Source organism: Nothobranchius furzeri, chromosome 14 (assembly GCF_043380555.1).
Source record: "Nothobranchius furzeri strain GRZ-AD chromosome 14, NfurGRZ-RIMD1, whole genome shotgun sequence".
In the NCBI taxonomy this organism is placed as follows: domain Eukaryota; kingdom Metazoa; phylum Chordata; class Actinopteri; order Cyprinodontiformes; family Nothobranchiidae; genus Nothobranchius; species Nothobranchius furzeri.
The window spans coordinates 35,376,145-35,392,456 of record NC_091754.1 but is presented as its reverse complement, the minus strand read 5'-3'; the positions used below and the strand labels follow the sequence as shown (position 1 = coordinate 35,392,456).

Genomic DNA, 16,312 nt, shown 5'->3' with positions numbered 1-16,312 from the left:
AGACACATTTTGATGCCAAGAAAGCGCTTATTTTCTACAGGCGGCAACAGTTATTTTAGGTGTATTAGGTTATTTCAGTTATTTGTCTGAACGGACTCACTGTGCGTCTCAGTTACCCGAGCTTCACACCTATTCAGCGTAACTTGTACCAAGTTTTGTAACTTCGAACATGTTTCATCACATGTAACTTTGGATTCGTAACTTGTAACTTTAGTTTTCTAACTTGAAATTCTTAATTTGTACTTGTATTTCTTGTTTTGTAACAGGAAATTTTCATTTTGTACGTGTATTTTTTTATTTTGTAAAATCAAACTTTTATTTTGTACGTTTACTACTCATTTTGTAACATCAAACATTCATTCAGAAACATGAAACTTTTGTTTTGTAACTAGCAGACTTCCAAATTGAAAAAATCAAGGTACAAGTTTGAAATCAAAACTCTCAAAACACACATTTCATTCTACAGGTGATATAGGGGTTGCATGGCTTAATTTTTTTTAAAGTCGACAGTCAAGTGAAAATCGAGTTGTTTTTATTTGACTATTTTTCTGTCCTGTCTGTTTATTATCTTCCTGCATCTCCTCGCAATCCTAAATAAAAACTGCTACCTGGGTTCATATATATTCACCTCATGAGTTACCTTTGAACTGCAGTTCTAAAAGGTCCACCGACCGCAAAAACAGCGGAGTGCGAGCTGCGAACAAGGACAAAACAGATGATGCGCCCCACTCCACAGCAGGGGATGCATCAGGCAAAAGTAAAAGACAGAAAACATAAAAGGAAATGAGCCGACATGAACGACCGTGTGTGACACCTGATTTGATAATGTTACTGTGGCTGTGCTCAGGACGCAGATAGGAGTGCGTCAACGATTAGAGCTTTGCATGCGCAAGCTGGTTAAGATTAGGATGGGGTGAGGGGAAGGTTAAATTGCAAAAGGGAAAAGGTCACAATTTGGTTAAGGCGGGTGTCAGTACTTTATTTTTGCTAAATCAACTGGACAACAACAGAATATTGGTTATAGCATATGCAAACAGCTAGAAAACTACTATTATAATTTATCATACACACTATTTTATATCAGAAGCTAATGCAGGAGATAGGTGTAGGAGACTATGTTCATGTTCAGCCTGCATGACAAACTTAGACTGATCAAATATAATCAGAATATTTTAAAAGAAAGAAACTTTTAAAACGTGTTTTTTCAGTCAGCCACACCTTCTGAAACTAAGTCATGATCGTTTTCATCCTTATCCAGTAGATGGCAGTAACGTACGTGACGTACTTGAGATTACAAGTATTTACAATTATAAACCATGACGTAATTTCCGGAGAAAAAGTAAACAAGGTGCTACAGCGTTAGCTTCGCTTATATTTCAGGTCGTGTTCAGTGAACGTTTAAGGTGGATATTTTGGCCTCTGCAGTGAAAATGTCTTCATTCCAATCTCTGAGAGAGTTTATCAGCACGCGACTAACAGCTGCTGCGGAAGAAATATTCGTTAAGTTTGAAAAAACCATCGAGGAAGAGATTTATCGTCAGCGCAGACTGCTTGATTTGAGCTGGAAATCACAGATCAACTCGCACAGAATAGGTACGAAACACCAGCGGCACTAATGTGGTTTTACCCAGGACACAATACGTTTGGAGGGCCTCGTTAATAAAGCTTTTTTTTTTTTTTTTGCACATCTGTGGTGAAATCAGTTGTGAGAAATTATGTTCCCCTGGAATATTCCGTTATAACTTTAGCATATCAAGAGCAAAATTTCTAAATTCACAGGATTTATTGTTATGAGAGGACCGAACAACCTCAAATAAAATCCAATACTTCAGCAGAGCATTAGAATAAGAAGGGAAGAAAGGAAAACACATTCAGGTTGTCCTGTAAGTTATTTTTATAAATAGTTGGGCTTCTTTTCATTCAATCATATGTTTGGGATGTACATTGAAAGGAAAGGTGTCAATATGAGCCTCGTTGCTCATATTGTTACATGTTTACATCCTCATTGTGCAGCTGAATTGAGTGAGGTGCGTTCCCACGATGAGAAAGGCATGCACTTTTCTCTGCACAACACCTGTAGCTACTACAGCAGTGCGGATCCAGCGTACTGTGAATCCTGACGTTTTGCTGTTCATGTGCAATTTCTCTTTGTTTATTAACATATCCTTCATTGTCGGCTGGCTCCGTGTTTTTGTCCTCGTTGTTGCAGTGAACTGGGAGTCTTGGTTTCAAACTAGGATTGATGGAAACAAGAAGCGCCGACGCCTGAGGGGAAAAGCCAAAAGAGAAAGAATTTTGTTTTGAAGGTGTCAAATCAGATTCATAGTGTTAAGCAGCTCTAATTTTCAACCACATTACAACAAAACAGCAACACGAACCTACCACTGGCTTGCAACGTGGATGTTTTATCTCCACAAATAACACAAGCCTGGAGGAGCTTCTGCCATGTGTTGGTGTGTTACGACCTGGCTCATTGGACTACAACATAAAGACCTGGACCAGAGTTGGGACTAACGAGTTACAAAAGTAATTAATTACTGTAATAAATTGCATTTTGCTGTAATGTGGTTAATGTAAGACATTGCAGGAAGAAGAATGGTAATATTTTACTTGGTACAAATGTCAGTGCATTACAATGTATTTTTAACCCTGAATCCAGTGGTGGGTTCTCTTTAGGGTTCGAGTTATGCAGGTCCCAAAAAAGGTCCAGTTTCCATCTATATCACATTATCTATAGACTCTCGGCTAGGGATGGATAATATATCAGCATCAATATTGGTATGGGCTGGTGTTAGTCATTTTTTAACATATTGGTATCGGTTCGATAAATAAAACTGGGCCGATATTAACAAGCGATATTTTTTCCATCTCATCTCCATTTGTTTGCCTCTTTCAGAGGGTGAGGGGGATGATGTGTAATTGTTTAGTCATGTGAACAGTAGGGTTGTCACGGTAACCAGTGTAGCGGTAAACTCCAGTAAAAAAGTTGACAATAATAATAACCAGGGATGTGTATTGTTGAAATTCTGGCGATACGATACATATCACAATACAGGGGAGACGATACGATATATCACAATATATTGCAATAAATTCAGTCAGACATTACAAGCAATTTTTTTTTACTAAATTTATTGTAAGAGTGTTCAATAAACAGTCCAAATTGATACGTAACATGTTTAACATGAGGTATCTGACCCATGATGGAGGTATTTGCATTTCAATGGTGGAAAAAAAACCCGTTGCACACTGCTGCCAACTAGCGGGTGGCGATTGGATTGCACAAAACGAAAAGAAAATACACAAATGTTTGCATGTAAATTCTTTCAAAAATTAGATACACGGCTTTTGAATATCGATGTAATAATCGCAGGAAGAAATATCACGATATATTGCCATATCGATATTTCCGATACACGGCTTTTGAATATCAATATAATATTGCTGGAAAAAAATATCACGATATATTGCCATAGTGATAGCGATATTTTCTTACATCCCTAATAATAACCGTCTTTTTTAAAAAAATATATATTATCTCGGTGGGTTACCGTGGCTGTGGTGTAGGCGCGGTGACCCTTACCAGCCACCGTATCATCTGCTGAAGTTGCCGGCGGCACATGCGCACTTTGTTGTTTACGGCCAAAACTTTCTTGAAGCTAAAGCTGAAATAATGGCCAAAGGAGGAGACGGCAGCGCTCAGGACATTTATTATCCCTCAAAGAAGACAAAGTGGGAAGTATGGACATTTTTTGGAAGAAGAATGCCGAGGGACAGCTGATAGAAGACGGCTATCCTGTTTGCAGCACGTGCAGCAAAAGTGTCTGTGAAAGGCAGCAACGCTTCAAATCTCATGACACATCTGCGTGACCATCATCCACAACACTACAGTCAACGCAAGGCAAGCTAACGTTAGCGTTTTAGCTAAAATGCGTGATCCGAGGATTTGGGTTGAGGGAGAATGCAACGAGTCGCTATATAAAGCAGCCGCAGCGCCGCTACCTGCATATAAACCGTGTCGCGGACACCCCCATGTTGAAATGACGCTATGCATTACGGGGCTCCCAGGGGCAGATAAGAGTTGGTCTCTCTCCGAGATTAATTATTAATTTAACAACGATTACTGCCTGATGACATGTTCCCACATCTGCAAAGCTCACTGGAAGGACACAAACCGAGGACAATATTTTCCTGATATAGGGTTTATTACTCAAGTAAGAGTAAAAAAGTATCTGATTAGAAGGCTACTTCAATTCAAATTCAAAAATACTTTATTAATCCCAGAGGGAAATTGATTGCTGTAATAGCTAGTGGTGTGCATCTCTACCTGCCTCACGATTCAATCCGATTCCGATTTTCTGCCTAACGATTCGATTTGAGTCTGAAATGCATCACGATTCTTCACACAAAAATTTTCATTACTTAATAAAAGCAGTGGAATAGTTTTCAATTCTTTTTGATTTCGAAATCCCTGAAAAACAGAACATTCATCTATTCACTATAGTGAGCAATAATGTTTAAAGTGTGCTGCCTATAATTACTTCAATAATATAAGAAATAATGTTTTAGGTAGAGCAGCTTTAAGATAGAATATTACTGAACTTAAAAATAGTAAACAAATACTGTGTTAAGTGATTCTTTCACATCCAGGATCCCAAAACAGAAATTAGCCCAGACGTCCGATTTAAATGTAACGGGTACATCTTTGATTACTGGTAATGGTCGCCCTGTATCCCTGTCCAATTGCTTCTAGGACAACGCAGTGCGCATGTCATTGCAACTCTGCCCCCAGAAGTAATACCTCAAAATTTTATTGTCCTCGCATAGACATAGACCAGGGGTCGGCAACCTGTTCCCATCAAAGAGCCATTGTTACCCGTTTCCCACAGTAAAGAAAACACTGCAGCAGCCGCGGCGTTGTGGGCGGGGCCTACCCTCAGACAGCAGCCGGTACCGGTCGGTCGCTGTACGTCAAAGTTATCTTTCATAAGAAGATAATCAATAAAACGATTTATATAAAAGTGATCCAGAAGTTGTAGCCCGTCTCTGCCGTCAATATTTTGATATTTTTCACCCTGTTGGTGGTTTTACTGAGCAGGTGCCACTTTTGTCATACGTTTCTTTTAAAACATGTTTAGACTGTTCAGAATACAAATCCAGGCTCTGTCACGTTTGATTGTTGTAATTAAACTTTGTAGGTGGGGAAGGTCAGAAAAAGATCCGATCATTTTGTTTTTCCCTCATTTACAGTGACGGAGACAACGGCGCGGTGCGCCTGGCTCTGGTGTTAATCAAGTTTAATTTTATCTATTTTCACAAGAAAACAAAACAGTTAAAAGCAGGGCTTGTGTTGTGTTGACCGGATAGTTCCCGTTTTTGACTATTTATTTTGACGGAGAAAGAATAGAAAGACCCCGACGCATGCAGACGAACTGACACTTTATTCGTTTCACACATCACAGATGTAGCTAAATCACTTAAGAAAAGATTCCCATCTGAGCTGGACACTGAGCTCAGCGCAACTCGCTGTCAGCGTGTATGTACGGCGCACAGTGAGCTGAAGAAGTGGAGAGGGGCTTGGAGCACGTCGCAGAACCAGGGCGCATGCGTGAAGATTCCTCCCACTGAAGCGAGACTTGTCACTTAGAAAATGCTCCCTGATTATGAAACTTTGGCTGAATAGCGCTTGTTCCTGTCTCCAATGTGGCGACACATCCAGGATCTGAGGAGAATCCCAGAATCTCACATCCTCGTCAGCTCAGAACACGCATATGATTACGCAAAAGCGTGACGCGTCAACCCGGTCTCACAGTAAGACCGGGTTGGAACTGTTCAGGTTTACGCAGACAATCTTTACATTTAGAATTGGTTTACAGATGTAAAATTAATGCAGTAAAATATAAAGCATTTTATTTAAATATCCATTCATTATTTTACAAGCACAGAGAGCCGCATCAGATGGATGGAAGAGCCGCATGCGGCTCCAGAGCCGCGGGTTGCCGACCCCCGACATAGACATAGGGAGAGAATCTCATTATGTCACGTTGCTGCATCGATGCGGAATCGTGCACGGCTGAATCGCGATGCATCTTAGAATCGATCATTTTTCCCACCTCTAGTAATAGCTCAGAATAATAATAATAATCAAGTCATCAAAGAGTTGTTGTATACAGGGAGTGCAGAATTATTAGGCAAGTTGTATTTTTGAGGAATAATTTTATTATTGAACAACAACCATGTTCTCAATGAACCCAAACAACTCATTAATATCAAAGCTGAATGTTTTTGGAAGTAGTTTTTAGTTTGTTTTTAGCTGTAGCTATTTTAGGGGGATATCTGTGTGTGCAGGTGACTATTACTGTGCATAATTATTAGGCAACTTAACAAAAAACAAATATATACTCATTTCAATTATTTATTTTTACCAGTGAAACCAATATAACATCTCCACATTCCCAAATATACATTTCTGACATTCAAAAACAATACAAAAACAAATCAGCGACCAATTTAGCCACCTTTCTTTGCAAGGACACTCAAAAGCCTGCCATCCATGGACTCTGTCGGTGTTTTGATCTGTTCACCATCAACATTGCGTGCAGCTGCAACCACGGCCTCCCAGACACTGTTCAGAGAGGTGTACTGTTTTCCCTCCTTGTAAATCTCACATTTGATGATGGACCACAGGTTCTCAATGGGGTTCAGATCAGGTGAACAAGGAGGTCATGTCATTAGTTTTTCTTCTTTTATACCCTTTATTGCCAGCCACGCTGTGGAGTACTTGGACGCGTGTGATGGAGCATTGTCCTGCATGAAAATCATGTTTTTCTTGAAGGATGCAGACTTCTTCCTGTACCACTGCTTAAAGAAGGTGTCTTCCAGAAACTGGCAGTTGGACTGGGAGTTGAGCTTGACTCCATCCTCAACCCGAAAAGGCCCCACAAGCTCATCTTTGATGATACCAGCCCAAACCAGTACTCCGCCTCCACCTTGCTAGCGTCTGAGTCGGACTGGAGCTCTCTGCCCTTTACCAATCCAGCCACGGGCCCATCCATCTGGCCCATCAAGACTCACTCTCATTTCATCAGTCCATAAAACCTTAGAAAATCAGTCTTGAGATATTTCTTGGCCCAGGCTTGACGTTTCAGCTTGTGTGTCTTGTTCAGTGGTGGTCGTCTTTCAGCCTTTCTTACCTTGGCCATGTCTCTGAGTATTGCACACCTTGTGCTTTTGGGCACTCCAGTGATGTTGCAGCTCTGAAATATGGCCAAACTGGTGGCAAGTGGCATCTTGGCAGCTGCACGCTTGACTTTTCTCAGTTCATGGGCAGTTATTTTGCACCTTGGTTTTTCCACACGCTTCTTGCGACCCTGTTGACTATTTTGAATGAAACACTTGATTGTTCGATGATCACGCTTCAGAAGCTTTGCAATTTTAAGACTGCTGCATCCCTCTGCAAGATATCTCACTATTTTTGACTTTTCTGAGCTTGTCAAGTCCTTGTTTTGACCCATTTTGCCAAAGGAAAGGAAGTTGCCTAATAATTATGTGCACCTGATATAGGGTGTTGATGTCATTAGACCACACCCCTTCTCATTACAGAGATGCACATCACCTAATATGCTTAATTGGTAGTAGGCTTTCGAGCCTATACAGCTTGGAGTAAGACAACGTGCATGAAGAGGATGATGTGGACAAAATACTCATTTGCCTAATAATTCTGCACTCCCTGTATTACAATAGCTGTTGGCAGGAAGGATCTCCAGTAGCGGTCAGTGTTGCAGCAAAACTGAAGAAGCCTCTGACTGAAGACACTCTTCCGTTGTCGGACAGTCTTGTGAAGAGAATGCTCAGTGTTGTCCATAGTTTTCTTGATTCTCTGAAGAATCCTTCTTTGCATTATCTCCTCCAGTGGTTCCACAACTGCCGAAACTCTGGCTGAGTCCTTGAAAGGGCTTGGAGTTCCTCCATCTTGTTGGCCAGTGATCTCACAGAGATGATTAGAATTTCCTCTTTCTCTGTCTCCGTTTTGCTCCCGCTCTGCACCCACGCTTCTTGCGTTTTAGCTCATTTCGGATGTGTGGCTTCAGTTGAGGTATTATTTCAGCCTTTCCGATGTTAATCAGCTGCTCCCGATTGTAAACCAGTTTGTTGCCATGGTTACACATCATAACAAATGCTCAAAAAGTGAGAAAAGCTAAAAAATAGCAGTAAAAATCCTCCAAGCTTCACAGCACCAGAAAAAGAAAAGTAAAGTGTCCAAAAAATACCGTTTTTCTTGAGAAACTAGAAGGAAAAAATGCCCAAGAAAAGGCAAAACTTACATATAGTCAACAGAGCTACTCCAACATGCAGCCGCCCAGAGCAGCACAGTTCTGGAAAAAGTCCCGGAAAATTTCGTTTCCGGAAAAACGATATCGAGATATCGTTAAGCTGACTCTCCAGAACTGGAAGCACTCGCTTCAATGGTGGTTCTGGTGCATAGTCCCGTGACCCGTAGTCACAGATGAGCTCTGGTTTTTCATGCCAAGAAGTGGTTTAAACGTCTCCGTCAGCAAGTTTGTGCTCAAACGCTCATATATTGTTGTGTGTCTCCACACCGATGCAGACGGAGAAGTGTAAACCAGCATTTAGACGTAATAAAGCACAAACAGGAGCTGAGAGACGGCAAGCCAACTCACTGGGGCCATCAATCTCCATAATGTCTTTAGATGTATCTGATTATTAAATGTGCTTTTTTTTATTGCTGCATTAATCTGAATTTTCATTTGTCTTTTAGCCTGTCCAAAAGTCTCACAGCATCACGTCTCTGAAAAGGAGGAGGTTCTTACTGACCAGCAGCTCTGTGGCCAGGAGAGGATCTCCAGTTTGGACCACGAACACTCAGAACCTTCACTGATGAAAGAGGAAGAGCAGGAACTCTGCATCAGTCAGCCTGAAGGACAGTTCACTGTGAAGCAGGAATATGTTACCTTCATGGTGACTTCTCCTTCTGAGGAAACAGATGGCCATGAAGCAGAACCAAACTGCAGCCAAACCTTTTGTCAGATTTCTTCTGAAGCTGAGAGCCAAGATCAGGATGGATGCAGGAATGAGAACTCAGAATCAAACTGCGATAAAGAACTGACTCAAAACAAAAGATGTATACAAACTGAAGATCACAGAAACGGTGTAGGCAGTCCCAAACTAAAGAGGCCCATAAGTGCTCCTGGAGGTGAGGGGCCACTGTCATGTACAATCTGTGGGAAATGTTTCAGTCCGAGTTGTTTAGCTCGTCACATGAGAAACCACACAGGTGAGAAGCCACGCTCACGTAAGAGCTGTGGAAAAGGTTTCATTCAAAAAACCAATCTCCTGTCTCACATGAGAACTCACACAGGTGAGAAGCTGTTTCCATGTGAAACTTGTGGTAAGTGTTTCTCTCGGAGTAGTGTATTGACGATTCACATGAGAACTCACACAGGTGAGAAGCCGTATTCATGTGAAACCTGTGGTAAGTGTTTCTCTCAGAGTAGTCACTTGACTAAGCACATGAGAACTCACACAGGTGAGAGGTCTTTTCCATGTTTGATCTGTGGAAGAAGATTCCGCCAGACAACTTCTTTAACTTCCCACATGAGAACTCACTCCTGAAAAGTTGTTGATTTTCCTCAGAAAAGGAGCTCAACTCACATAACTCTCAGCTCAGAGTTACGTGTTTAAAACATTTAAAGGTAGAACACGAACACCAAAGCAACGTCTAATGTGTGGCTGTTGTAGTCGCAACAATAGAACACGGTTTCCAGCTGTGGGGTGCCAGGTTCAATGCCGATACGTGAAATGTTTTATTTGGGTCCATCTGTTGTAGCTTCACCTAAACTCACTCTGGTTTTAGATCTTTTATGGTTGCTCTTCTTCTGAGAAGGATAACAACATCTTCTGGGCTCAGAGTCCGCCATTTTCCACAGTGCCAGCCTCGCTGTGCCGAGGGGACTGTTTGGTAACCCGTAATAGTGCCCTCTATTGGCACTAAACCCAGTGGTATGCCCGTCAAAATTAATGTTTGATTAATTTTGATTAAAATATAGCTTTTAAATTAAACACTGTACCTTCATTCTGCACACCTCTAAACGCCCCGTGGAGGTATTATTAAAAAAATATATATAGCTTTTTATTAAACTGTTCCATATTCAACCTTTAACAAAGTGTTCACTTCGTAACACAGTAGCTTAGATCACAATCATGATGATGGTGCAGATCAGCAACTGAAAAATGTTCTGTTTAAAATAACTGATTGAGCACTGCATGCTGACACTAGACCTGACTGCTGTCTGTCACAAAAAGCCACCGCTGACCGTGATGGACCACGGAGGGAACACCAACTTCTCTGTGGTCCGCCACCATTGGGCCATGCTCATCCTTCTGCACAGCCCCAGATGTCTTATTGCTCCAAACTTCTCTGGGCTCGCACTCTTACCTCACTATTGTTCAAGCTGCTCAACAACAGCCAAGTCTCTCCATTCCTAGATCCATGTTTGAAGTAGAACTTCATGAGTTCAGATAAACCGGACATTTTCTCATAGCATAAATATATGTTATGTTCCAGCAATAAAGGGTATTATGGGTGGATGGTGGCTCAAGGGCCCTGTAACCCGAGGTTGCTGGTTCAAAACCAGGCTTCGTCAGTGTCAGTCATTGTGTCCTTGAGCAAGACACTTCACCCTCCTTACCTGCTGGTGGTGGTCAGAGGGACTAGTAGCGTGTGTGTACAGCAGCCTCACCTATGATTGAATGCCCCAGGGCAGCTGTGGCTACATTGTAGCTCACCACCACCAGTCTGTGAATGGGTGAATGACTGCAGTGTAAAGCACTGTAGAGTCGCTTCAGTGAACTTGAGTATTTAACGAGGTGTTTGTTTTTAAGGTGTTGGACTAGGTCTAAACGCAGACTAGCGATTCACTTTGGTGACGCCTGTAGGAAAAGTCTGAAATCAAAAAGGGAGGAAGCATGTTGAGGTATAAGGTTGGTCAGCTGCCATGCTCAGTTTAAATGTGCTTTATAAATAATTACAGTGTGGTCTTTGTAGTGTTGAATGCTGCTCTGTCTTTTCCACAACGTGAAGTTCCTGCTATGAACACATTGCAAGTGGCCGTTGCACTGCCTTTGCTGTCCTGCTTAAAATACATCCACACTGCAGTCTCCTCAGGAAACACGTTAGCCTGCTAGTCAACAGGCAGGGTTAGGGTGTTGTTGCCCATCCATCCATCTTCTGAACCCGCCTTGTCCACGCGGGGGGGGCTGATGCCTATCTCCAGCAGTCAATGGGCAATCAGGCGGGGTACACCCTGGTCAGAGATCCAGTCCATCGCAGGGCAAACAGAGACACACAGGACAAACAACCATGCACACACACACACTCACACCTAAGGACAATTCAGACAGACCAATTAACCTAACAGTCGTGTTTCTGGTGTTGTTGCCCATGAAACAAATATTAGTGTGGAGAAGCTTGTTAAAATTAAAACAAAATCTCTATCTCAAGATGAATTTGTAAGTTTATGTCTGAATTTACCCTGATTTCAGATCCTTTGAAATCGTGATAAAGCCCGATTTTTGATCATGTGTTTGGATTGGTGCATCTCTAGTTGTAACATGAAAACTTTATTGTTCAAACAATATAATTAAAACATTTGTACAAAAGATTATTGCGTTTTTAAGTGGATACTACACTCTGAAGGGTAATTTAATCTGTGGCCATATTCCCCAGAGTTAGATAAGTGGGGTAAAGCATTTTGGAACGAACCCAGTCATTCTCCTAATCTGGCAGTATTCTGTTAGCTTTGGCTTAGCATAAACAATGCAAGTGAAAGGTGACAACTAGCAATTTGTGTGAAAAATTCATGAAAATGATGCTAATTTGTTCTCGGTGACCTCAATAATCATGACTGTTGCAAATGGAAGTAATAGGCAATAAGAAGGAATTACAGGAGCTGATTTAGGCTTGAGACTACATGATGACAAATCACTGAACCGCTGCTGCAAGGTGTAAGGACATGATGCAAAACGCACCCAAATCTTGTCGTTTACTGCCAGTAGTGTGAAATGTAGTAAATGTTATACAGTAAACCTAATGACAGTGAGTTTTGGGGTCAAAGTCTCCCTGCCGTGGACGTGTCTGACTTTAAATTGGCTTTACTAAAGGAGGTATATTGGCTGATTCTGATATATAAAAGATGGTAAATATGAGGCTTGAAATATTGGCCAACAACATGATGGGAGAGAGGATGTCAGCGAGCGCGGGAGACAGAACGTGGTGGACAGTGTTTGTTTATGTCCAGAGTTCATTTAAAGTTTACTACATTAATAAAAATTGATGGGTTATGTCATGACTCGAGGTAAGTGCCTAACCGAAGACATGCAGAATCAGACTCGTCGAGCAGGTTGAGTAAAGAGAAAAGGTCTTTATTCAAAAACGGGAGCAAAAATAGCACAGGGAATTCCTGTGGGAGTGAGCGGTGCAGCTCGAGTCCTTGTAGCGCTTGGGGTGAACGAGGGAGGAGGGGAAGCCGAGGTGAGCGCTGGGCAGAGGGTGAGCGATCCGGGATGGGTGAGGTAGCAGAGAGGCACCTAACAGGAACCAAGGAGGAGGATGGGACGTGGTGCATGAAATCTTGAGTTCGAAGACAGCGAGGGTGAAGCAGGTGGTGTGAGGATCCTGAGGGAAGGGAAACAAACACCAGACGTAAGGGGTAATCCAAACGTAATCCACAAAAACAGTCTGAGATCAAAAACCAGGTAATCCAAGAGCGAGTCAAAGCGAACAAATGAGTAAAAGAACAAGTGGCTGGGGCTACCTAAACTGGTGCAATCATCCAGCGTTGTGAGGTGTCTCCATCCTCGTTTTAAACCCGAGTTCCTGATTGGAATCTCCAGCAGCTGCCGCCCCCACCGCTCCTCACCTGTGGGAAATCAGCTCAATCACAGAGTGGAGATGGTGTCGCTCACCTCGGCTCGGGAACATGACAGGTTAATGTTCTGTCCTAAACTTTGCACTCAGCTTTGTGGGTTTTTTTTTAGGGGGACTTTGAAAGCGTGGCAAGCAATCCTGTATATGGAAATATAGTAGTTTGCAAAAGTGTTAGGCAGGGGTGAAAGTAGCTGTGAACAAATCATTTCAAAAATGGAAGTATTAACCATTTATTTTGATAAATTAAACAAAATTAATCTAGAATCCTCTCCATAAAAGTTAACAGAATTTGTGACAAAGGGCAGCCTTGGTGGAGTCCAACTGCCACCAGAAAGGAGCCCGGCTTACTGCCGGCAATGCAGACCGAGCTCTGACACCAGTTGTACCTAACAGCCTGATACCCCATACTCCCAGAGCACCCTCAAGTAATGTGGTCAAATGGCCAAGATGAAAACCACATTGCTCCTCCTGAATCCAAGGTTCGTCAATCTGACTGACTCTCTTATCCAGAACCCCTGAATAGATACCAGGGAGGCTCAGAAATGTAGTTGGAACACACTCTGCTGTCCCCTTTTTAAGATAGGGGGACCACCACCCCATCTGCTGATCCAACTGCCCCAAGGGAGTAGGAACGAGTTTAATATTGGGGGGGGGGGACACATTTTGGAAATCTAACAAATCTGTTGTAGGTCAATATATAGGTCAACCTCACTGAAAAAAATACATTTAATGATTATTTCTGATTCTAACGTGTCACTGAGTGTTTCATGCAGGCTGAACATGAACATAGTCTCCTACCGCTATCTCCTGCATTAGCTTCTGATAGAAAATCTGATAGACGGTGAAACTCTAGGATTAGAAAAGTCTGACAGATGTGACTCAGGGCGTAAGGCAAAGCCCAGAAAGACAAGAAAATAACTTTTATAGCCCAGTTCACTAACAGTCTGGTTTTTTTTTTTTTTTGATCGGGGACCCATGAACCAGCCAGAAGGGGAGGAGACTTAGGCTCCCCATGAGCCAGATCCAGGTGATTACCGGCCAACGTGGACGTTTTAATTATAAAAAAGCTGTTTATGTGTCAGTACTGTTTTATTTTTATGTAATAATATGAATGTAGGATATATTATCTTATTCATATGGGTAGAGATGTGTAAACAGATTTAATACGAGACTAAAGCTGTGAATATTCAGTCTGAACTGATCTGACTCTCATCAGAATATTTTAAACTACATCAGCCAACAACGCTGACCAACAATCAGAAAAATCTGTTTGCTTCAGACAGAATGAAAAAAGAAATAATTCATTCACAACAACAGCTGGAACTACGTTAATTTTCAGATGGACAACAGAAAAAAACAGTGGCCAAAATTGCAGTCTAAATGCACCAGAATGCAGAGTTTAACACTTATTTTTCTAATATTTCTAAGGAAGCGTGTACAGAATGTAATTTATTCTTAACCCGTACTGTCCAGCCTACTTGTTATGAGATTACATATATTTAACTGTGTTCACTTATTATCACATTCAAATCTTCCTCTCATCAGCAACCTAAAACCATCTCATTCTTCACTGTAGCACCTACCTGCACCATAGCAGGTCTGGCTCTCCCTGTCTCACCCTCGGCAGGTCTGGCTCTCCCTGTCTCACCCACAACTGGTCATCTGATCTCTAAAAACAGTGGACAGGAATAAGGAGTAAAATACTGTTGGACGACTAGTGTAACATTAAAATCATGGTTGTTATAGTATTATTTAGTCGTGTTCACTTGTTATCATGCTCGAATCTTCCTCTCATCATCAACCATCTAAAATCTCACTCCACTGTAGCACCTACCTGCACCTCAGCAGGTCTGGTGCTGCCTGTCTCACCCTCAGCAGGTCTGATGCTCCCTGTCTCACCCTCAGCAGGTCTGGTGCTCCCTGTCTCACCCTCAGCAGGTCTGGCGCTGCCTGTCTCACCTTCTTCATCATTTTCCAGCTGAACTTCCTCTGGTCTCTTATTTGAAAAGAGTGACATGAATAAGGTTTAAAAATGAAATGTGACGAGAATGTCACAAACAAGCAACAATCACACTTAAAAACTCCATTTTTATGTGGAGATTCTACTTTTTTATTAATTTCGTGTCAAATGGTTTTTGTCTGTTACTGTAAAACTCGCCATTTTTTGTTGACTAGTAGTGTTGTTTAATGTTTAATGCTAACTAGCAAGATGTTGACGTTAGTCAGCCAGTCTAACGTTTGACCAGAAACGTCAAATTATTACAAACTCACAATTCCTTTCTTTCTTTTTTTGCCCATGAGAAGAACTCACTGAGCTGCTGCTGTCTGTCTCTGACTCCTGCTTCACTCAGCCAGCCTGTCTGACTCCCTGAGGGGAGGGGCTGTGTCGGAGAGAAGTCTGCGGTGTCTTTCAAAATAAAAGCTCGCAAGTCAAATGTTTCAAAATCAATCTTTTTCTTCTCCATGTTATTGGGAGGTACAAATGCACGGTTGTCCAATATTGGAGGGGACACGTCCATCACCCCCCCCCCCCCCCCCACGGTTCCTACGCCCTTGAACTGCCCCCAATGTCCACGCAACATTGCAGAGCCACGTCAACCAACACAGCCCCACAGCATTCAGAGCCATAAGGAAATCCGGTCAGATCTCATCCACCCCCGGAGTCCTGCCACCAAGGAGTTTTTCCACCTCAGTGTGGTGGATAGGATTGGACAGTAGTGATGGGAATTCCGAAAAAGAGCCGGTTCTTTTGGCTCAGCTCACCAAAAAGAGCCGGCTCTTTCAGCTCCCAAGTGGCTCCTCAGATTTTCTGTTGCGTAGAGTGCATTTATAACCAAAATAATGCTAAACATATGTAAAATAATTTACTAATGTAAAAAAAAAGCAATATATCAAATATTTATCATTTCTATGGATTTAATAACTGAACACTTCAAGGAATCTCCACTTTCCGACTGCTGGCGCTCATTTTCTCGCCGTCTTTGTCGCACTCTCCTCCCTCTCGCTCGCCTTTTTCCTCCTCCTCATTCCCTCTCGTCTCCCTCCACCCGCATGTGCTCTGCTGTGTGTCAGTCTGAGTCTGATCCTCCCTCTTCCCCGCCCCTACTGCTCTGTGTGTGGACAGTCTGGACACACAGTTGACTAATCGCCTGTAGCTTTCACCAAAGCAGGGGGGGAGGGGACGGCTCCCAATGATGAGCCGGCTCCCGTCGTTCACTTCAAAGAGCCGGCTCTTAGAGCCGGTTCGTTCACGACCGACACATCACTATTGGACAGGATTCTTAAGCGCAGCCAAGGTGGCGAGGGGATACGTTCAGGATCAGGTCTCTGCTTTTTGCAGATTATGTGGTCCTGTTGGCTTCATCA

The 16,312-nt window shown here is 42.4% G+C and overlaps 1 protein-coding gene across 1 annotated transcript; it reads left to right on the top strand.

Annotated features, from left to right (window-relative positions):
- The first annotated feature begins 1,327 nt into the window (after positions 1-1,327).
- Positions 1,328-9,862, top strand: LOC107389584 (zinc finger protein 135). Its single transcript, XM_015965797.3, has 2 exons — positions 1,328-1,593; positions 8,780-9,862. The coding sequence occupies exons 1-2, from the start codon at positions 1,431-1,433 to the stop codon at positions 9,631-9,633; spliced, it is 1,017 nt and encodes a 338-aa protein (XP_015821283.1). The 5' UTR covers positions 1,328-1,430; the 3' UTR covers positions 9,634-9,862.
- Positions 9,863-16,312: the final 6,450 nt, after the last annotated feature.